The following is a 23,069-nucleotide window of genomic DNA, read 5'->3' as shown; positions in this document are numbered from 1 at the left end:
TCTCCCCGCTCCTGGCGCGCGGAGGGGTCAGCCTGGTGCCGACAGGGCAGCCGGGGTCCCGTGTGGGGAGGCTGGAAGGCAAGGATGGTCCGGTTTGGCTGAGCTTCAGGTTGTGGCTCCCCCTCTGGATTGTCCACCAAGCAAGTATGCGTGGTTCTGGGGCACAGCCACGAACAAAACAAAATTCCTGCCCCTGCGTGCACATATCCCTGGGCCGGCTTGTGGTTCCCCTCCCCGGTCCTGCACACACCGCCCCAACCAATGGAACGTAGCAGCCACGGGGCAGGGGCCCTTCATCTTCCTAGACGAACAGAGGGCCGGGGAGGAGAGGCTCCTGGCTCAGGTGCTGAGATCCATCTGGAAGGACCTGGGAGTGCGTCCATCCAACCCCCTTGTTCCGGTTTTCCCATCCTAGACCACGAAGCCCTTTGTAGCCCTCTGCACCCACTCCCCTGCCCATCCTAGGGTGCCATCCCAGCCCTTGTGCTCCTGTAGGTCCTTCGATAGGCCTCCGGACCTGTAATTTCCCACCCTTCTCCCTCCCCTGATCCTTCGACTCTCCCTCGTCCTCAGTTTTCCTCTGACTTCTCCCACCATGTTGGCCCCCGGGGCCTTTGCTGCTCCTGAATCTCTCAGATCTTGCCCCGTTAGCCCAGAGCCCCCCACCTAGCCCCCAGCCCCTGATTGGTTACAGGTGGCCCTCTTGACTGGAGGTTCCGCCTCTTGGTCCCCCCCCACCGTTTTGTTCCTCGCTGAGCTGAGGGCACCATCATCCTCTCCATCATCAGAATCAGAAACCCGGGCATCACTCCCAGTGCCGCCTCCTCGGATTCCCCCGTCCACACTGTCACAGATCTCCACCCTTTCCCTGGTCCCAGCCACCCTGTCCTCCATCCTGCTGCTACCCTCGACCTCAGGCCTGGCCGTCTCTGGCTTGGACCATTGCAGAAGCTTGGTAACTGCTGGCTTCCCGGCTCTGGATCCGGATCTGCCAAATACTGCCAGGTTCCCCGCATCTAACCGCATCCTGCCCCTGCTCCAAACTCTTCAGTGGTTCCTGGCCTCTGAATGATGACCTTGCAAGGTCCTTGACCCAGTCCCCATGGCTGAGCCTGGCTCTTCGCCCACTGCTTCCTGCCCTGACCTCCCCACCCGCCACCCTGCTCCGGCCCAACTGAGACACGAGACACGTGGGCGGCCGGGCTGGTGGTTGGGTTTCCCAGACAGCCAGTGATTTGGCACTCCTTCAAACGGGTCTTGCCATATTTGCTTGGCATTTGTTTCCAGGGAGGTGGGTGGGGTGGGGGGCAGGATGGTCACCCCCCTGCAGATGAGCAGTGCTTGGCACGGTTCCCCTGGCGCTGTCCCTGTCCTGCAAACTCTTGCTGCCCCGCGGCCTGACATTCCGCTCATGTCACCTCTTCCAGGGAGCCCCCCCACCGACTTCCCCACCCACTAGCCCATGCTACTTACGTGTCACGTATTTTTACCTTTTTTTGTTTGTCTGTTTCAGCGTTTGCTTACTTTTGAGAGAGAGAGACAGAGCATGAGTGGGGAAGGGGCAGGAGAGAGAGAGAGAAAAGGGAGACAGAATCCGAAGCAGGCTCCAGGCTCTGAGCTGTCAGCACAGAGCCTGACTTGGGGCTCGAACTTTAGAACGGCGAGATAATGACCTCAGCCAAAGTTGGACGCTTACCCGACGAGACACCCAGGTGCCCCACTTATTTTTATCTTTAACTGAAGTATAACTTACAGTAAACATGCGTAAATCTTCAGCGTCTAGCATGATGGGTTTTTACCTGTGTATACACCTAGGTAACCACCACTCAAATCAAAATGTATCACTGTGTTTTATTTTTCATTTTTTTAAATGTTTCATTTTAAACGTTTATTTTGAGAGAGAGAGAGAGCCTACGAGTAGGGGAGGGGCAGAGAGAGAGGGAGAGAGAGCGCACAGAGCCCGACTTAGGGCTCAAACCCACAAACTGCAAGATCATGACCTGAGCCGAAATCAAGAGCCAGACGCTTAACAGACCACCCAGGCGCCCCTGTATCACCATGTTTTAACTTTTTTTTTTTTTTTCCTTAATAGCCCATTTTATTGTCTGTGTCCTATCTACCCCCAGCCTGGGACGCTCCCACGGGCGGGAGCACCTGCTGTGTGGGTCCCATGCCGTGCAGAATGAAATGTGTTGGTGATATGCACGGTGGCCACATCCCACCGGTGTGACCATGACTGGGGGATGTGGCATGGGCTGGGGCCGGGGGTATTGGTGTGTTTTGAGCCTGGCCAGGGGCTCCCCTGCAAGGTCAGATGCCCCATCCTCTGGTGGGAGAGGGGCTGGACCCCTTCCCGGCCAAGGGCCTCTGCAGGGAGCAGGGGCCCTGCCCGGAGAGGCCCCTGGGGGCTGGCAGCCTGGAGATTAGTCTCCAAGGCCACGACGCCAGTTGCCATAGGCACGCAGGCCCGAGTCAGGATTGCCATTTCTCATCCTAGTCACGCAGGCGGCGGCTGCCCCTGCCCGCCCGCCAGGAGCCGGGAGCCAGGCTTTAAATAACGGGGCGGAAACCTGATCCCGGAGAGTCTGCCCGCCAGAGCCCAGCCTCCCCTCCTGGCGAGGCAGGCGTGGGGCGACCCGGCCACCCTGTACCGCCAGCAGCACCCTCCCTTCTGTGGGGCGGCAGAGAAAGGACAAAACCTGAGTTTGAGGGTTTTCTTCGTGGTCGTAGTGCCCGGTACACAGGCATGGCCCTGACCTGGTCCTGGGGAGCCCCGGCATAAAGCCGTACCTTCTGGAACCCTTGGGCTCAGAGGAGACGGGCTTCCCAGGGCCAGGCCACAGACCTGCCCCTTCCCCCAGCTCCTCCTCGGCAGAGAAGGCAGGAGGCCTCCCTCGATTTCCAGGAAAGCAGCCCAAGGCCTCTGCTTCCCTGCGGCTGCCCTTTGCCCGTGGCCTGGGCCTGCTTTCCTGTCCTGGGGGCAGGGCGGCTGGAAGGAGGAAGGTTTCTGTTCTTTCTTTCCAAATCGCACCATGACAGCTCCTCAGCTCAGATACTGTACAAAAAAAAAAAAAACAAAACGTAGAGGGAAGGTAAGTCACTTATGGATCCAGCCCAGCGAGGCGGACAGTCTGCTTCATCCCTGGCTTTTCCATGTGCGCCCGGGGCCGGTCATCCGTCCAGTGCTGGCTCCAGGCCCCACGGGGCACTGGGGATTGTCTGCTGTTTCCCTTAACGTGTGTGTGTGCGCGCGCTATGTGTATTTCCGGCTGTGTGGCATGCTTTGGTGAAATGCCTTTGCACATCAATCTTTGCGTTTCGGGTAATTTCCTCGGGGTAGATTCATAGACACGAAAGCGGCTGGTCACGGGGTGGGGCCTCGGTGCAACAGCCTCTTGAGGTCTGTCAAGCCCGCCTTCCTGTTGTCCGCTGCCTCCCTGGGGATTCCAGTTCCCCCACGTCGTTTTAAAACTTTGTGTTGAGAAGAAAAGCTATTTGTTGTAAGTCAACAGCTCGATAAGTTTTTAGAAACCAGTTTACCCAGGTAACAGCCCAGATCAAGAACAGAACATTCCCAGCTCCCAGAAGCCTTCCATGCCTCCTTCCAGCCACCCTCCTCCACCCCTCTCCCGCAAAATGACCACCATCCTGACTCCTAATGCAGGAGTTCGGATGTTTTTGAGCCACAAGTAAATGGATCCCTACGGTGTGACCTTCCACTCCTGGATGCTTTCATCGTATTTGAGAGACTCGGCCCGTGGTGCTGCGCCTACTTGTGGTTTGTTGATCCGTCTGATGCCTTTTTCAACAGAGCAGGCCCCGGGGAGAACGCACTGGAATCAAGCACGTGCGGGCACTGCCCTACAACCGGGATGCCTACCATCGGAATTGTTGCCCATTTTCAAAGAAATCAAGTTGGTTTCCCTGAAGCACCTGCACCAGTGACTAGGAAAGGGTTTGCAACTGGCACAGAGCAGTTAGGCGCACGGGAGAGCACGGTGGCATTATGTCCCAAACGTGCACTGGGTGTGCAGAGATCTGGGGTGCGGACTGTCCCCTCTGGGTTTCCCCGGATGCACATGGAAGCAGTTGGGTGAGGGGCCCCCACCCAGCTCTGCACGCTCTGACATCGTATACTTAGAAGCGCTAAGAGCTGCTTTTCCAAAGTGGTTGAGACTTGCTCTTGCTGTCCTGGTTCCATATTGCCTCCCTTCCTACCTACCCAAAGCTACCGTGAGCTGTCCTTGACCTCTGCCCACGAGACCCCTCCCCCTCCCCCTCCCCCTCCCCCAGGTGACTTGTGGGAGTCTCTAGACTCTCTTTAAAAGGTCTTTTTTTTTTTTTTTCTTTTTTAAGTTTGCTTATTTATTTTTGAGAGTGAGTGAGCTGGGGAGGGGTACCGGAAGAGGGGGAGAGAAAATCCCAAGCAGGCTGTGTGCTCTCTGCACAGAGGCAAACACAGGGCTCGAACTCATGAGCTGGGCGATCATGACCGGAGCCAGAATCCCGAGTCGGAAGCTTGACCGGCTGAGCCACCCAGGCTCCCCACTCGTTAAAAGGTCTTGGTCAACAGCCGGCGTCCGCTTGCAGACCTCCAGGGATGGGGAACCCAGTGCCTATGCGGTGTCCTGTTCTTCCACTCAGGGACGGCCCTCCTGGTTGGGAAGTGTTTCCTTGGGTCAAACCAAAGCCCGTATCCCTGTGACTTCTGCTATGATGTCAGCAAGCCTGGGGCTGGTGTGGGACTTCAGAGCCAGTGACGGACTCGAGGCCCGGGGAGACCACGTGCATCCCCAGACCTGCTGTCGTGGGTGTTGCCCGGTTACGCTCAGTAAATGGTTGTTGTGGTTATTTAATTGGGGTAAAACACCCATCACGTAAAATTGACTGTCACAACCATCTTTAGGTGTTCAGTGCAGTAGAGTTAGGTACAATGACATTACTGTGCAACCGTCTATGGAACTTTCTCATCTTCCCACCCTGAAACTCTGTCCCCAGTAGACACTAACTACCCCTCCGCCTCCCCCCAAGCCCCTGGCACCCACTGATCTGCTTCCTGTCTCTGAATACGACTGCTCTGGGTCCCTCATACAAGTGAAATCATACAGCATCTGCCTTTTTGTGCCCAGCTTCTTTTATTCAGCATGGTGCCCTTAAGGGTCATTGTGTTGTGGCATATTGCAGAGTTTCCTTCCTTTTTAGAATTGTTACGTATTATTTGAAAAAAAAATTTAATGTTTATTTTTGAGAGATAGAGACAGAGCACAAGCAGGGGAGGGGCAGAGAGAGAGACACACACAGAATCCGAAGCAGGCTCCGGTCTCTGAGCTGTCATCACAGAGCCCGATGTGGGGCTCGAACCCACGAACCATGAGGTCATGACCTGAGCCGAAGAGTCAGACGCTCAACTGACTGAGCCACTCAGGCACCCCAGAATTTCCTTCCTTTTTATGCTGAATAACATCCTGTTGTGTGTATAGACCACATTTTCTTTATCCATTCATCCGCTGGTGAACACTCGGGTTGCTCCCGCCTTCTGGCTACTATAAATTCTGCTGCCGTGAACACGGGTGTATAAATATCCCTTTGAGACTGTGTATGCTTACCGACATTGCTCTAATGTAAGATCTCCACCTTGGAGTGGATCTGATAAGTCACCTCCTCTAGTCCTCACCCAGTGCTTGAGTCCATTTCTCCAGCATCCGGCTGAGACTTCTTCCGCCCTGGGACGCCCACCAGGGATGGGACAGAGTCCTACTTCCTTCTATCACCTCTGACTGTCCGAGGGCCAGGAGGGGCCTTCATGAGTGGGATCACGGCAGAGGCAAGGACAGGCCGGCATCCTCTCTGTCTCCAGATGCCCCTGCTAGAAGGAAGCAGGTGGAGAGGCTGTAGCAGGCAGAACTTCTCTAGTTGAGCAAACTAGACAAAGTCCTCAAGGACAAGGACTGAGGGATGGTGACATTTACCAGGAGAATCGTAGAGACTCAGGTCTCTTTTCTTTTTTATTAAAAAGTTGTTTTAAATGTTTATCTTTGAGAGAGAGAGACAGAGTGTGAGCAGGGGAGGGGCAGAGAGAGAGGGGGACACAGAATCCGAAGCAGGCTCCGGGCTCCGAGGTGTCAGCACAGATCCTGACACAGGGCTTGAACTCATCAACCGTGCGATCGTGACCTGAGCCGAAGTCGCATACTTAACCAACTGAGCCACCCAGGCACCCCAAGATGCAGGTGTCTTAAGAATAGAGTCTATTCCAACTAATATTTCTTAGCTCCCCCTCCCCCCGCCTCCCCAACAGTGCAGTGAGATAGGTCTGACTTGCCCCATTTTATAGATGAGGAAAGCAAAGTTCAGGGAGATGAATAACTTGCTCATTAGACTGGCCCTGGGGAAGGCAGGTCTTTCTTCGAATGGTGCCCAACACTGGGGCTTTTAAAAGTTTATTGGATCAATTTACTTTCATTTATTTACATCCTACCTTATTTCAGAAGCGACTTAAAAGACTCCCACAGAAACATAAACTGTAGTCAGATGGGATTAAAAGGGCAGTAAAGTAAGAGTTATGGCTTACAACGGAGCCGGAAGTGAATATAATTTGAAAACGCATACCGTGGAATGGGTTTCCGTTAGGAATGCGTTCAGTTAGAAGTAACCTGATAAACGGATTGGAGAAGGGAGGGGCTTGTTTTCTCCTGTAACCAGAACGTCCGGAGGTGGGCGGCCCATCCTGGGCTCAGGGACATCAAAGGAACCAGCACTCCGTTTTCTGGCTCTATGCTGAGCAGTGACTTCGGTCACTTTGGCCTAAAGGGGCAGCCGGCACCTGTTCCACGGGCAGGGGAGAAGAGGGTCACATGGGGGTCCTGCTACAGACCCTTGGATTCTTGCTGTGGGTGCCAAACAGGACACATGCTGTCTGCTCATCGATTGGAAAGGGCATCTCAGTCTGTTATCAAATAGACCAGGACACGAGAGCTAATGGGTGGCTTTATAACCAGTAGATGCTGACTCACTAGGATGCTTTGGTTTTAACCTTTTAAAAAGTGCAACGTCCACTGTGGTAAGTTTTTCCCTGTGTATACACATGTATATCCAGCCACAAGGGAAAGATACCTCGTTAAAGGTGGCTTCAGTGGGGCACTTGGCTGGCTCGTCGATGGAGTGTGCAACTCCTCCTCTTGGGTTTGGGGGTTCGAGCCCCATGTTGGGTGTAGAGATTGCTTAAAAATAAAATCTTTTTAAAAAAATGTTTAGTTTTGAGAGAGAGCAGGGGAGGGGCGGAGAGAGGGGGACAGAGGATCCGAAGCAGGCTCTGTGCTGACAGCAGAGAGCCTAGTGCGGGGCTCGAACTCACGAACCTTGAGATGACCTGAGCCAAAGTTAGATGCTTAACCCACTGAGCCACCCAGTTGCCTCCCAAAATAAAATCTTTAAAAAAAATAAAAAAAAGGTGACTTAAGGAACGTGGACATTTACTACCTAACCCGAAGCCCAGAGGTTGGTAGATTCTGAGTCATGACAGGTCAGTCAGATTGTTTGACGGGTCTGTGCTGCTGTCCGCGTGAACGCTTCGCCTCCTGGGCCGGCTCCTCTCCTGGTCCCCACATGCTGTCGTGGCTGGGGGTGTCACACGCAGAAGAAGGAGGACATTTCTGGCTTCAGTCGTGCCCTGAGAGCAAGGAGAACTTCCCTGGAAGCCCCTCGAGTCTCAGTGGCCAGGATTGGGTGGCATGCTTCTCTTTAACTGGTCCCACGTAAGGGATTGATCTAAGCACTCCAGAATCCCCATGATTCGCTGCCCCAAACACCTGCCTTTAGATGCCAGGACACAACGAGGGCTCTGTTCTCAGGGAGAAGGGGTCAGGGCTGGGGTTGGGACTCGGTGTCTGGACCGAGTCTGGACTGCCTTGCAGTGCACCGCGGCTGATGTAAGACCCCTTCCCGCTGCCCCGCCTGGAACCTTCCTAGGCAGGTAGAAGTGGAAGTCAGGGCTTTGACCTGTTTTATTCTCTGCCAGCTGCTGTGATGGTGGACAGTGGGCGGGGGCAGGAATTCAGGGCCCCGGGCAATTCTGTGCCCACTGGGGAGCCCCTGTGATAAGAAATGAAGTGGGGGGAGGGGCAGGCTCCTGGGGAGGAAGGATGCCCCTACCCCCCCCCCCCCCCGGAGGAGAATCTCCTTTTTGTTTGTTCTCTCAAGCTTCTTTTTCAAGAAACACAAGCATATGGTGGCGGATGGTGTGGGGGCCGTGTTTGGGTTGTATCTGCTCTTGCCTTTGCCTTTTGCGTGGCTGAGTGCGTTTTTTTTCCCCACCTGCTCTTGAGGCCAGCTGGTTCCTAGGGCACTGAGACTTGACTCAGAGGCATTCTCCCGGCATCCAGGGAAATCCAGCCCTGTCCCCTGGTGGTTCTGGAGTTTCCAACGAGGAAAGGATTGCAGAACTTTCCGGCAAGTCCGGGCCTGAGCTTTGTAGGTCTGGGCTGAGGAGTGTGTGTGTGTGTGGGGGGGGGGGGGGTCGTGTGTGAAGGTGTGGACTAGGACTCATAGGTGGGACGTGAGGGGTGAGGATGCCCTGGATTCGTTTCCCAAGGTTGCCGTAACAAATGGCCGTCGACGTGGTGCCTTAAAACAACGAGAACTGTTCTCTCCCAGTTCCGGAGGCCAGAACCCAAATCAGTACCACTGGGTCAAAATCAAGGTGTCGGCAGAGCTATGCTCCCTCCAGAGGCTGTATGCCTGGCCTCCTCCGACGTCTGCCGGCTGCTGGCATCTGTGGCCCGTGGCCGCGTCACTCACTCCCCGAAGCCACCATCATCAGATTCTGTCTGCTCCGCTTCTCATGGCCTTCTCGTCCCTGCGTGTCAGCTCTCCCGTCTCCTTACGAGGATACATGCGATGGCGTTTAGGGCCTACCTAGATAATCCAGGATAATCTCCCCATCTCACGGTCATTAATTTAATTGCATCTGCAAAAGTGATTTCTCCATATAAGGTGACATTTACAGGCTGCAGGGATTAGGGCATGAGTGTCTTCTGGGGGCCCCTTTTGGGCCTGCTGTGAGTCTCTAAGGGCAAATTAGAGCAGCCATTCTTGGCTAATACATGCCGGCTGGAAGAGAAGGGCAAATGGAGGTTCCCTTCCTATTCCCAACTCGGCTGTGTCTGCACTGGGTGGGGGATGGGGGGGGGTCCACATGCACGCGGCACCCCAAACACGTATCCAAGCTCTAGCCGCCCTTGCAAACAGCTGCCCATCAGAGGTGTGCCTGCATCGGCATGGTGCGCCCGTGGGGCGTATCGGTTACCTACCGCTGCGTAACAAGTAGCCCCAAACTTAGCAATGTCAGACAGCCGTCATTTCGGATTTTAATCTCTCTCAGTTTGGGGCTTGGCTGCACTTGGTTTGATGGTTCTTGCTCAGGGTCTCCTGCGTTGGCAGAAGCTGGCTGGGGTTGGGGTTGTCTCAGAGACTTCCTTACTCGCTGGCGGCTGCCCTGGGACAGACCTGGGTCTCCTCAGGCATCGCTGGACCCACCTGTCTACCACGGTGGCGTCAGGACAGCTGGACTTCACGCATGTTGGCTCGGAGCTCCCGTGCTGAGAGTCTCAGGGAGAGAATGAGAAGCCTAGTGCCCTTTGGAACCTGGCCTTGGAAGGTCACGTGGCAGCACTGCGGGGGTACTCTGTTGGTCAGAAGCACGTTATTTTTATTTTTTTTTTATAAGATATTTTAACGTTTACTTGTTTTTGAGAGATTGAGACCGAGTGTGAACAGGGGAGGGGCAGTGAGAGAGGGAGACACAGAATGTGAAGCAGGCTCCAGGCTCTGAGCTGTCAGCACAGAGCCCGATGCTGGGGCTCAAACTCATGAACTGTGAGATCATGACCTGAGCCGAAGTCGGACGCTTAACCGAATGAGCCACCCAGGCACCCCCAGAAGTGAGTTATTAAGGCCCACATTCAAGAGGAGAGGAACTGGATGTCTCTACTTGTTGGGAGATGTGTCAAAGAATTTGCTGTCATGTTTAAAGCCACCAAGGGAGGACACGCCAGAGAAGAGGACCCCCAAGGGCCCAGGACGGGGATTTGTTTGCCCAGTGGACTCCAGGGGCCTGAGCACCTCCAAGGTATTCTGGGGGCATATTCATGCTCTGGGGGGGGGGGTGTCCTCTCAGGCTGTCCCTCGGAGGGGGGCTGAGCAGGGCCCCCTCTGAAGGACAAGCCCAGGGTTTGGGGCTGAGTAGGGGACAGAGCACAGGGTGTCTCCCACTCGACAGTCTCAGAATCTGACCATGGTCTTGAAAGGGCCCAAGGATCTGCTACCCTCACCAAGGACCCCATGCCACATCCCGCCGGCCGATGCCACAGTTCCTTTGCCAGTGCTGCCTCCTGGCCAGAGTACTCCCCATCTTCCCCGCCCCCCCACTTCTGCTTGTCCCCTGATTCTTCCAGACCTGCATAAACAGCCCCTCCACCCCAGACACCTCTCCTGGCCCAGTTCTGTGTACTAGGCTGGTTCTTGGCAGGCCCAGGGAGGGAGGCACGCAGGAGCCGGCGGTCTCATGGGGGCCCAGATACCTCTGCGTCCTGGCAGAGGGAGAGCTGCAGGGAGGGAGGAAGAGGGAGCTGTGGGTGGCCAGCCAGGGGGCAGCGGGCCAGCCGGGAGGGTCAGGACCCGAGGCACTGATGTGCCTGACAGCCGCTAAGAGTGGGCCAGGCAAAGGGCAGGGGTGTCTCTTTCAAAGGGCATAGAGGTGCTGGTTCCCAGAAGCCAGAGGACAGGCATGTCCAGGGGCCTGCAGGCTGGTGGGGGGGGGGGCATGGAGTAGGGGTGAGGTGTGGCAGTGACTCCGACAGGACCGTGGTCCCAGAGGGCAAGGCTTGTGTCCTGTTCATTCGTGTGCTCAGCAGGGTGGTGCTGTCGGCCTGCTGGGCTTTGGTTGGCGCCTTCTCTGTGAGGGTCTCTCTGCACCCCGAGGGAGTGCACCGTGCTGGAATTGGCCCCAGGAGGCCTGGCATCGAGCACACTCGTGTGTGCACCTGTGCGTGTGTGTGAGCGTGTATGAGTGTTTGAGTTACCCGTCCTCACACTCACCTCTGGGTCAGAGATCTGCTTGTCCGGTACACCCTCTCTCTCTCTCTCTCCCCCTCGCCCCATTCCAGCAAAGGCCACTGGGTGTCCACTCTACTCTGAGGGTGACACTCGCGAGTGGACAGTGAGTACGACCAAACTCTTCCCTTTACTTCTGCAGCGAAGGCTGTGTATCTGCAAGATTCCTTGTGCCTCTCTCCACAGAAACAGTAATAGCGTCTTTCCACTTGTGCTCCCAGAGAACTCCTATTCACCCTTCAAAACCCATCTCAATATTCATCAACTCAAGGAAACCGTGTGTGGAGACCCCCTACTCCCCCGAAGCAAAATAAACAGAAAATGTGGGTAACCCCCATCCCCCATGTCAAGCTCTGTAGCCCGGGCGAGCTTCCCCTCCTGTCCTCATTTTATGGTCCAGTAATTGTAGACAGGCTGGCCCTGTGAGCACTAGGAGGGCAGGTGGGGCTGAGTCATTTCCAAGTCTGCCTAACCCGGGGCAGGCTCCCAGGAGGATTGAATAAACAGGTTGGGGTGAAGGGAGGCCAGGGAAACATCCCCCCTCCCCACCCCCGCCACCTCTGGGGCCTCCTTAGAGGTAGCCAGGCCTCAGCTTCTGCCGGGCTGTTGTGGGCTGGCCCTCCCCCTCCAAACGGTGCTCTGCCCGGGACTGAGGCCCAGCTGATGGCCAGGTAGGGGTGTGCCCTCTGTTCTGTCCCCTGCGGCCCAGCTGGGTGGCCGGTGAGCACCCTTGGGGATCAGCAAGTGTGTGAAGGGGAGGGACGCCCACGTCCCTGATACAGAGGGGCCTGGGGCAGACCCAGCCCGTGGGGGTCCCCTCACTCGCCACTCCCTAGACATGCTGACGGTAGGAGGGCTGACGGCGTTTGTTCCTCGGTTGGCTCTCAGGCCCCCGGGGGACAGGCGACCCTCCCCGGCTGGTGGGCCGGGCCACGTGCCGTCACCATGGCCAGGGGCTGCTCTTGCTCCGCCGGGATTGTGCCCGCGCCGTCTCCTTCCTCGCCCTCCCGTATCCGTTCCACGCTGCACTCTGTCTCAGACACGTACCGTCACACCTGCACACCCACTCACACTCCTGATTTCTTAAGCGTGCGCTGTTCCGGCCCCGGCAGACTCGAGGAGGAAAGAGAGAGGAGGCTGTGGATTCCCAGGGCTCGGGGGGTTAGGCCCACTTCCCGCAGGCCCAGCCGGGGTCTCCTCGCCTGCGCCTTCCTGGGCCCCACGGGCCCTCCTCTCCCTGCCGGCCAGGCCGGGCCCACCGATCTGTCGGCATCCCAGAGGGAAGTGGCCGAAGGCTGCTGTCACGGAGTCCCCGATTCGGTCGGGGTGATCTGGGCCGAGGCCCCGCCTTTGCCACATCCCGGCCCCGGGACTGACGGTCAGGGTGCTCGAGGCTCGACGTCCTGTTCTGGAAAGTGAGGGCGGTTGAGAGGATTAACCAGACATCGGAGTCTAACCCTCCTGGGTACTCAGGAGGCAGCCACGTTGCTCTGTTTACTCCCCTCTGCTGAGCCCCTGGCAGAGAGTGGCGACCCGGCCCCATATCTTTGACACTTGCTGTTTGGGGCCCAGGTCCATTCGGGCGTCCCCTGTGTGTTGCTCTGAACCCCTGGGCCCACGGTGCGGAAGACTGGTACCTGAGCCCCTGCCATCCAGTGCACAAGCCCTGCTCCAGTCTCTCTCCGCTTGCCTCCAGCCGGGAGCCTGGCCAGCCCCACGGGTCTCTTCGGCCACCTTGCTGGCCTGTCACCATGCCTGGGTTTCCACCCTGAGCCCCATGCATCAGAATTAGAGGAGTCCCGCCCCAAGTAGGAGCAAAAAGGGACTGTGTGTGCCAGATGTCCCCAACGTCATTCTGGCTTGGTTGCTCCCTTTTGAGCAGGAATGTCCTAGAGGACTTGGTTTCTTTGCCCTTAAAATGGGCAGAGTCCCCTCCCTTCTGCCCGCTCCCTGGACAGAGGTCACAGATGTCAGAGTGCTTGTGAATGGGACAGCAGTGTCCGAGGGGACCCTGGTGGGCAGCTATGTCGGTGGTCATGAGGGTGACCTCTGGGAGAGGAGGAGGGAGTTGGTGGCAGAAGCAGGGCAAGGAGGGGGAGGGAGAATGGGGGCGTGGGACCCTCAGATGAGGGGGCATCCAGGTGCTGGTGGGGGAGGGGAGATTTACTTACTTCATTTATTTACATGTTTATTTTGAGAGAGAGAGAGCAGGGGAGGGGCTGAGAGGGGGACAGAGGATGAGAAGCGGGCTCCGTGCTGACAGCAGAGAGCCTGGTGTGGGGCTCGAGCTCATGAGCCATGAGATCGTGACCTGAGCCAAAGCCGGACACTTAACCGACTGAGCCACCTAGGTGTCTGGGAAGGGGAGTTTCTTTTTTTTTTTTTTTTTTCGTAAATTAAAAAAAACAAGTTTATTTATTTTTGAGAGAGGGAGAGAGAGACAGTGTGAGTGGGACAGGGGCAGAAAGGGAGGGAGACACAGAATCTGAAGCAGGCTCCAGGCTCTAAGCTGTCAGCACAGAGCCTGACGTGGGGCTCAGACTCATGAACCGTGAGATCGTGACCTGAGCTGAAGTCGGACGCTGAGCCCCCCCTGGCGCCCCCCCGGGAAGGGGAGTTTTAAGTGGGCAGGGCTGGGGGTTTATCCGCAGCCCTGGCTTTTTTTTTTTTTTTTTTTTAATTTTTTTTTTTTCAACGTTTATTTATTTTTGGGACAGAGAGAGACAGAGCATGAACGGGGGAGGGGCAGAGAGAGAGGGAGACACAGAATCGGAAACAGGCTCCAGGCTCTGAGCCATCAGCCCAGAGCCCGACGCGGGGCTCGAACTCACGGACCGCGAGATCGTGACCTGGCTGAAGTCGGACGCTTAACCGACTGCGCCACCCAGGCGCCCCTAGCCCTGGCTTTTTTGCTCGCATACCCCCTCCCACCTCCGACCCCATCAGCCACTTCGGTCAGCTCTTGCGATCATTGGGGGAGGTCAGGTGCTCGGGAGAGCAAGCTCCTGTCTCCCCAGGCATGCAGGCCATGGGAGGCAGAAAGGACGAGCGCAAGGACACCCCCCACGGAGCCTTCCAGCTGGCCTGCAGTGCCCAGTGCAAGGTGTTTGGGATCGAGGTCCCCAGCTGAGGGTGCTCTCTGCCAGCGCTGGCCCCCGAGGCCTGCCGGGGTGGGCTTTCTGGGCCCGACTCCCATTGGGTGCCTGCCCACTGGAGACAGGTCTGCCTTGGGTCGGGGCAGTGGTGACTCAGACAGGGACACAGGCGCTTGGCTGATCTTTGGCTCAGAGATCGGGCTGGCTCCAGCTCTTGGCGGCCAGCAAAGCCGCTGCTGTCTGGGCAAGGGAGTCCCCAGCTGCGGGGGACGTGGGCAGCAGGCAGGGAGAGCAGAGCTGCTGGGAAACTGGAACCGTGCCCGGAGATCATCCAGGCCCTACCTGGCTGTGGGTCAGCCCTGCCCGGGAACTTAAAGATACAGTGTCCCCAGCCTGGCTGCTGACCTGTCGCCTTGGGGCTTCTAGGGGGCGGGAGGCTGGGATCACAGATACAGAGTGGTGGGGCAGGTGTCTTCCCTCCGTCTCCGCCTCTTAGTGACCGTTCCCTGTGGCTCACACCTGGTCTTCAGACAGCTCAGGAGAGTGCCCTCCTCCTGTCCTTGAGGTCTCCCTGGACAAAGTGGTCCTGTCCCCTCTCCCGGGACCCCCCAAGCCTGCCTCTCACCTTATTAGGTAAAATTGATTTTTCGGACCTGGAAACAGGACCTACTGGCCATCCCTTTGCCTCCCTGTCTGTGTCGTTCTCAGCAGCTGGGAGGGACGTTTTGGGCTTCTGGTATATTAGTCCCTGTGTCGTGGGGTGACCAGCTGTCCCAGTTTGCCCCGGACTGAGGGGTTTTCCAGGACAGGGGACTTTCTGTGCTCAAGTCAGGAAAGTTCCAGGCGAACGAGGGGACGTCGATCGCCCTCCTTATGTATCATCCGTGGAGTCCATCAGTTGATCTTTCTGTTCCCCGAGTCCTGGTGGGTGAGAGGAGTACAGTCCCCCCCGCCACTTCTTTATTTAGTTTATTTATTTATTTTGAGAGACAGAGCACGTGGGGGAGGGACAGAGAGAGGGAGGGAGGGAGAATCCCAAGCAGACTCCACACTGTCAGCACAGATCATGAGATCATGATCATGAGATCACGACCTGAGCTGAAGTCAGATGCTCAACCGACTGAGCCACCAGGCGCCCTTTACCACCTCTTGAAGACAGGACCAGGCTTGAGGACAGACAGACAGACAGACCTTATCCCTGCTATCCACTGACTGGGGGCCTCGGGCAAGCCCCTTCTGCGCCTCTGCGTTGGAGGAGGAAGCAAGCAAAGAGGGTTAACTCACCACTGATGCCCCCCCACAGAGCAGTGTCCAGGGGCACCGATGTAGGCTGCTCAGAGGAGTACCTGTCCAGGACACCTGTCTGAGCCAGCAACCTCTGTCAGTTTCACTTCCTGGACTGTTCCTCTGATCCAAGTACATCCCGCATTGTAGTGTCCCACATTGCCCCTCCCCCTTTTAATTTTAGTTTTCTGAGAGCCTGGCAAGCCCAAAGTTGTCACTCTGTTTATAGCTTGTGAGCGTCCCAGTTCCTGCCTGACGTGGCCGACTGTCACACCGGTTAGTTCCCCGAGGATTCAGGGCGTGCCCATGAAAACCCGAGCAGGCGTTCGAGGCAGTGGGCACACCGTAAACCCAGCAGGCATGGCCCTGGCCTCCCGGCGCTCACGTTCCTGTTGGGGAAGTCGGGTGAGAAACACACGAACGGGTCCCTTCAGATCGCAGCAGGTTCTGTGCGGAAAATAAGAGACGGGGAGCCAAGTGCCTGGGTGGCACTGGGTGGCTCAGTGGGTTAAGTAACCGACTCTAGATTTCGGCTCAGGTCCGGAGATGGGGTGCGGAGACTGCTTGAGATTCCCTGTCTCCCTGTTTCTCAAAGAAAGACAAAATAAATTTATAAAAAAAGAGTTGGGCAATCAGTGGGGGGGGGGGGGCTGCTGTGTGGTCTGTGTGGTCAGGGGCCGTGCACAGAGGAGCTGGGGCTGGTGGAGCGGGGGAATCCGTGGGAGTTGGAGGCCTGGAAAAGCCTGCTGCGCAGGGGAACTGCAGGCAGGAGACCCGGAGAGGGGAGACACGAGGGGGAGGGAGCCAGAGCCCATTGCAGAGGGGAGAGGGCCGATGGGCCAGAGAGGGCAAGTGGGCCCAGGTCACATGGGGTACGCGCTCAGGGAGGTGTTCTCTCCACTCTTCTAAGCAGGAGGGCGGCGTGAGAGCGACGTGGCTGCTGTTTGCAGGAGGGACCATGGGGGCAGGAGAAGGGCGGGGGTGGGGGGACAGCGAGGGGTTCATTGCCGAAGCGTGAGCAACTGAGGGTGGTGGCCCGGGTGGTCAGGTGGCCCTGGTGGTGACGAGAAGCAGGCAGATCTGGGTGCTTTCTGGAGCCACAGCGACTTGATTCTCCCCCGACTGTTTTAGAAACGAAGAGGGGCGCCTAGGTGGCTCAGTCAGTTGAATATCCCAGGTCTGATTTTGGCTCAGGTCATGATCTCACAGTTTGTGGGTTCGAGCCCCACATTGGGCTCCATGCTAATGGTGCAAGCCTGCTTGGGATCCCCTCTCAAAAACAGCTAAACGTTAAAATTTCTTGGGGCGCCTGGGTGGCTCAGTCGGTTAAGCGGCCGACTTCAGCCAGGTCACGATCTCGCGGTCCGTGAGTTCGAGCCCCGCGTCAGGCTCTGGGCGGATGGCTCGGAGCCTGGAGCCTGCTTCCGATTCTGTGTCTCCCTCTCTCTCTGCCCCTCCCCCGTTCATGCTCTGTCTCTCTCTGTCCCAAAAATAAATAAACGTTGAAAAAAAAATTTTTTTTTTTTAAATTTCTTTTAAAAATAGGGGTGCCTGGGTGGCTCAGTCAGTTAAGCATCTGACATAAGCTCAGGTCATGATCTCATGGTTCATGAGTTCAAGCCCCACATCAGGCTCTGCGCTGACAGCTCAGAGCCTGGAGCCTGCTTCGGATTCTGTCTCTCTCTCTCTCCCCCTCCCACCCACCCCTGCCATAAATAAATAAACACTGAAAAAAATTAAAATTTTAAAAACAAAAAAACAAATGAGAGAGAAGGGAGATGAAGACAAGGCCTCTGTTTGAACCTGAGCACCTGGGCGAATGGCCGGGAGAGGCAGGTCTAAGCAGGGAAACACGGGGCCTACTCCGTTTAAGTTGCTTGTTAGACGTGGAAGAGGACAGGTAGGGAGAGAGAGAGAAGCCCAGAGTCACCAGCCTGTAGGTGACATTTAAGCCAAAACATTGCAGCGAGGGGCAGAATTGGACGGGGGAAGAGGAGGGCCGGTTGGGGGTGGGGGGACTGAGCCTGAGCCCTCCTCCCGGGTTAGGTTAGCAGTCAATGCCAGCAGTGTGAGTGGCCAGGAGGTAGGAGGAGAATCAGGTTGCCGGCACCCTGGCAGCCTCTAGAGAAGAGTCTGTCGAAGGAGAGGAGAGAGACAGAACTCGTGGCCTCCGGGCCCTCACAGGCCTCGTCCATCCAGGAGCCCAAGGGCGGCTGGCAGGCCCTCGCTGCTTGTGCCCTGCTTCTGGGGTCAGCCACCTGTCACCTGAGGCGTCACTTCTGGTGTCCCCTCCTGGGGACCCCAGAGCAGCTCTTGGCTGCCTCCAGCCCGGCCTGGCCTGGCCCTGGCCGCCAGTGCTCGAGGGCTCCAGCTGTGGCTTCTGTCCTCACCGCGGGCCCCCAGGCCCCCGGCGTCTGTCCTGTTTATGCCAGGCACTTGCCTCCTGCTTTACTACTCTCATCTTCGTATTCTCTGTTCTGTGTAGTCTGTTGGTTTTATTGAGTGGTTTTCTCCCCGCCTCAGGTTAGAGCCAGCCCCCCACCCTACAAACGAGGAAACTAGGCGCGATGCCTGGGTGGCTCAGTCAGTGAAGCGTCCAATTCTTGATTTCCGCTCAGGTCATGATCTCATGGTCGTGAGTTCAAGGCCTACATCAGGCTCGGTGCTGACAGGGCGGAGCCTCCTTGAGGTTCTCTCTCTCTGCCCCTACCCTGCTCGCTCTCTCTCTCTCAAAATAAATAAACTTTAAAAAAACACTTAAGGGGCGCCTGGGTGGCGCAGTCGGTTAAGCGTCCGACTTCAGCCAGGTCACGATCTCGCGGTCTGTGAGTTCGAGCCCCGCGTCAGGCTCTGGGCTGATGGCTCGGAGCCTGGAGCCTGTTTCCGATTCTGTGTCTCCCTCTCTCTCTGCCCCTCCCCCGTTCATGCTCTGTCTCTCTCTGTCCCAAAAATAAATAAAAAAAAAAAAGTTGAAAAAAAAATTAAAAAAAAAAAAAAAAAACACTTAAAATTTTTTTTAAAGTTCATTCATTTTTGAAGGAGAGAGAGTCAGAGCACGAGCAGGGAAGGAACAGAGAGAGAGAGAGAGGGAGACACAGAATCTGAAGCAGGTTCCAGGCTCTGAGCTGTCAGCACAGAGCCCCACAAGGGGCTCAGACTCACAAACTGTGCGATCATGACCTGAGCTGAAGTCAGATGCTTAACCGACTAAGCCACCCAGGCGCCCCCCAGAAACCCTTTAAAACAAATGAGGAAACTAGGGTTTGGGGTAGTTGACCCGACGTGGTCTCCCCGTGTGTGTGGCTTACGGCTCCCGGCCCGGCGCTCTGGCCCCTCTGTCCCATCCACAGCAGCTCTGGCCACATGGGACCCTCTCTCCGAAGCCTGGCCGTTTGTCAGAGGGGGGACTCTTCTCCGTCTTGCCTCCCTAAGTGCTCCCACCTGCTTGGGACAAGGAGTCAGGGGACAGCCCAAGCCGAGCCCCCTTTTCCTCCCTCCCTTCGTCTCTGAGTCCCTGGTTCCTTCCTAAATGGATTAGGACTCTGCAGGAAGGAGCCAACAGCGGTCTGGGTGACCCGGAGGCCGGGGCCGTCTGGTGCCTCCTGCTTTGCCCTGATTCAATTTGGGCCTCAGCAGCTGGGAGGCTGGCAGGCTGAGGTCCGTCTGGGGACGGCTCGAGGGGTGGCCAAAGGGAGGGGAGAAGCCTTCCAGCGCCCCAGGCGGGCAAACCTCTCAGCTGCTCACACGGCAGACCTTCCGGTGGTCTTCGTGCCACAGAAGGCTCCAGGGGAGGCCACCGGCTGCCTGCTGGGCCCTTGGGATGTCCCGTACGTGGCCTGTCATGCCCTCAGCATCCCTTAATACTGTGGACTTCAAGCATTTGTAAAATTGCAACCTGGGAGAAGAAAGGAATTTTATAAACATTTAGAAGTGAACCCAATTCACATTCCGGCCAGCGGCTGCCTGGCCCGTTGTTAAAATCAATATTTATTCACAGCCAAATAGCAGACTGGGGCCAGAGCCGAGGCCGGAGCCGGGCTCCAGAGTGTTCCTCGTTCGTTTGCGTGTTTCCATAACCGAAGTTCGGACGCTTCTCACCTGGTTATGTGTGAGGCACTCTGACACTTGTATTGCGTCACTGACCCATGACTCACAGGAAGCCTACAGACTGCGGTTTGGACCACACCCCCCCTTGGCCCGTCATGCACATCGGGCCTGAGCTGGGCCCCGGGGGTCACCAGCCCTTGCCCTCACAGGGCTTACAGTCCAAGGGGCAGCTGTGGTAACAGAAGGCATTCTGGGTCTGGCACCCTTTAAGGCAGCAGGCCCAGCTGTCAGCCCGCCCCCGGTGTCCCCGTGTGCAGGAAGCGAACGGGACGGGATCCACAGACTCCCTCTGATGCTCACTCCCCTGAACTGGCCACCGGCACCTGGCCTGGGGCCCATGCACAGAGCCCTGGAGGAGCTGAGCCCAGAGAGGGAAACCCAGAGTCCCTGCCTCCACTCTCTGCCCTCTCCTTTGCTTGGATTGGCGAGAGAGCAGCCGCCTCTGGAAGGCCCTGGCACTGGGACAGCCTGTGGTGGGGGGGGGGTGCCCCCAAACCCTGGCCCTGACTCCTGGGGTTCTGGTGAGGGAGGGGCAGGGAGGAACTGGAAGCAGGGGAGGCTGACCTGTGTATCTAGTGGGTGCCCGTTCTGGGCTGCCTGGGGCAGCCCTGACATTGGGCCCTGGTCTGAGGGTACCCCAGCGGGGAGAAAATGCACCTCTGTCCTCCAGGATCCTCGTGACTATGGGACAAAGTCCTGTCTTGGGGAAACCCTGTTCTGAGATGAAGTGGCCTCTGCCCCGCGGTATCTTTCTGAGCTCGGGGGGGCCTCGGGGCAGTGGCCTGGCCTAGGGAAGGCTGTGGCTTGAGAGAAAGCTGTGACGGAGGAGCCTGGGGACATGTGGGAGGCCAGCAAGGACGCCTGGCCCAGCTGGGGCAGGAAGGGGCAGGAGGTGGGGCAGCGGAGGGCACCTTGCCAGCAGAGGTGACCATTAAAAGCAGGGCAGGCAGTCGGTAGAGGACAGAGGGACACTCCGGTCGGGGAGAATGGATGTGGGTATGTTTCAGAGACGGTGATGCTTGGCGTACCTGGAGCGTGGGGTGTGAGTGCGGGAGCTGGACGGGGGACAGGAGTCCAGAGGTGGGCAGTAGGGAGCCACGGAGGGTGTGTGAGTGAGGCAGAGCCACTGCCAGAGCTACGTGCAGGGGGAGAGTTGGTGGTTGAGGTGCCAGGCAGACTGGCCCTGGTACTGGCATTGCAGGTTCGGGGGACGTTTCGTGGAGCACACTCCCCAGTCTCCTGCCATCTGTGCCCGTGCCCCCGTGGAGCTGTGTGCAGGCGACTGTGTCTCCGGGCCTGTCGGGGCTCTAACGCCTTCATGCGTACGAGACCCTTGTGTGAAGAGGTGGCCAGCTCTTGATTCGTCCCACCTGGGAAGCAGAGGCGGCCCCTGGGGGCCTGGGCAGTGGGCAGCTGCCGAATGTGCCCCGCACGCCCATCTCCTCCTCCTCCCTCCCTCCAGGTGACCATGGCCTTGTTGGGGAAGCGCTGCGACATTCCCACCAACGGCTGCGGGCCCGACCGCTGGAACTCCGCCTTCACCCGCAAAGACGAGATCATCACCAGCCTCGTGTCTGCCTTAGATTCCATGGTGAGTGCCCCCGTCTGCCCTGCAGGAGCCGAAGCCGACCGCAGAGCCGTGGTCTCACTCCCCAGCCCGAGTCTCAGTGGCCCCATCTGCAACAGGGCCCTCTGCCCACGTCAGTGGGCGGGAGGCTTAAGTGATCGGGATGGAAAAATCCAGCCCTGCGAGTAACCGCTGTCCCCTCGTCCCCTCTTCTTCATTACCTCGTGCCATTCGAGTCCCATCCCTGGGAGGGTCCCAGGCTTCCCTCCCTCCCCTGGGGTCCCCTGGAGGATAGCGTGTGGGCAGTGATTCGTGCGAGAGCTGTAATCCCCGATGTTAAAAGCAAGATCTGGGACTGCATCTCAGGACCAGGAGAGAGAAACGCGGCCTCAGAAATTGTACCTAACCCTATGGTAGTTTGTTCCAAGTAAGGAAATAGTAATGTCATTTTCCTGTAGCCTTTTCCTGGGGGAAAGTTCTGTGACAGAGGTTAGGTGGGTGTTAAAATCTGTCTGGCATCAGTTAGCTGCGCCCTTGCATTTTAGGATGGCGAAATTCAAGTCCAGAGAAGGCAGTACCTTGCCTGGAGTCACACAGCTTGGCCAGTTTTTGTTTTATTTTTTAAAAATGTTTACTTAGTGATTTTGGAGGCAGGGATGGAACATGCACACGCTGGGGAGGAGCAGGGGGAGAGAGAGTCCTAAGCAGGCTCCCCAGCTCAGAGCCCAACGTGGGGCTCCATCCCACGAACTGTGAGATCATGAGCTGAAATCAAGAAGAGCTGGACGCTTAACCGACTGAGCCACCCAGTTACCCTTTCATCTTTATAGTTTTAACATGTTTGTGTCTCTAAAATTTTTTTTAATGTTTATTTATCTATTTTGAGAGCGCGAGATAGTGATCAGGGGAGGGGGAGAGAGAGAATCCCAAGCAGGCTCCCCACTGTCCACACAGGGCCTGATGCGGGGCTCGATCCCACAAACTGAGATCATGAGCTGAAATCAAGAGTCGGACACTTAACCGACCGAGGCAGCCCAGCATGATCAGTTTTTAAAGTGGCCTTTCGGGTGCAGAGTCTACGGTTTCCAAGAACAAGGGCCTCCTTCCAGGCTGTTCCTGCTTAGGGAGCTCGAGCGCTGTTGAGGTGGTGCGTGTGGGCCAGAGGCGGTAGGCACCGCTGGGGAGGTCGGCTGGGTACGACCCCGTCCCCGTGCAGAGCGTCCTTCGTGAGGAGGGGAGCCCCAGCAGCTCAGCCGTGCCTGCTGCAGGGGCGGCGATGGCGAGGTCAGCTGTGACAATGGGCAGTTACGACCCGGTAATTGACATTTAAATTGTAGTTAGTCGAGGGGCGCCTGGGGGGCTCAGTCGGTCAAGCGTCCGACTCTTGGTTTCCGCTCAGGTCACGGTCTCACAGTTTCGTGGGTTTGAGCCCCGCGTCGGGTCTGTGCCGATAGTATGGAGCCTGCTTGGGATTCTCTCTCTCTCTCTCTCTCTCTCTCTCTCTCTCTCTCTCTCTCTGTCTCTCTCCCTCTCTGCCCCTCCCCTGCTCCCGCTGTCTCTGTGGCTCCCAAATAAATAAGTTGTAGTTAGTTACAATGAAATACGGTAGTTCAGTTGTTCAGTTGCGCTGGCCTCATTTCCGGGGCTTCGTGGCCACAGGTGGCTATGGCATCGGAAGTGCAGGCAGAACATTCCCATCGAGACGGAGAGTTCTGTTGGGCGGCACTGCCCTAGAGGGTGTTACGGAGGCTCCTCAGGGGAGCAGTGGCCCTGTAGCTGTCCTGGGGGCGTGGACAAGACCCGCCTCCCCCGGCCTTGGGTCCCTTTATGGCCTTCCTGAGGGACCCTGAGGATAACAATGACACTTGCTCCGCCGTGACCTGGCTGTGGCGTTGTCTGGGGCCCAG

General features: G+C 57.2%; 1 protein-coding gene across 3 annotated transcripts in view; it reads left to right on the top strand.

Annotated features, from left to right (window-relative positions):
• GTF2IRD1 (GTF2I repeat domain containing 1) overlaps nt 1-23,069 on the top strand; it is a 115,238-nt gene that overhangs the window by 15,858 nt on the left and 76,311 nt on the right. For 2 of the 3 annotated variants that reach the window (XM_030301120.1, XM_030301118.1), the window contains exons 1-2: nt 9,895-10,126; nt 21,058-21,186. In XM_030301120.1, the coding sequence (XP_030156980.1) occupies nt 9,914-10,126; nt 21,058-21,186 (342 nt within the window). In that variant the 5' untranslated portion in view covers nt 9,895-9,913. Of the gene's footprint in view, nt 1-9,894; nt 10,127-21,057; nt 21,187-23,069 lie in introns of those variants that run through there. The other variant, XM_030301121.1, reaches the window with a different exon arrangement.

The sequence above is a fragment of the Lynx canadensis genome, chromosome E3 (assembly GCF_007474595.2).
Source record: "Lynx canadensis isolate LIC74 chromosome E3, mLynCan4.pri.v2, whole genome shotgun sequence".
Taxonomy (NCBI): domain Eukaryota; kingdom Metazoa; phylum Chordata; class Mammalia; order Carnivora; family Felidae; genus Lynx; species Lynx canadensis.
This window is presented reverse-complemented; position numbering and strand designations above follow the sequence as displayed.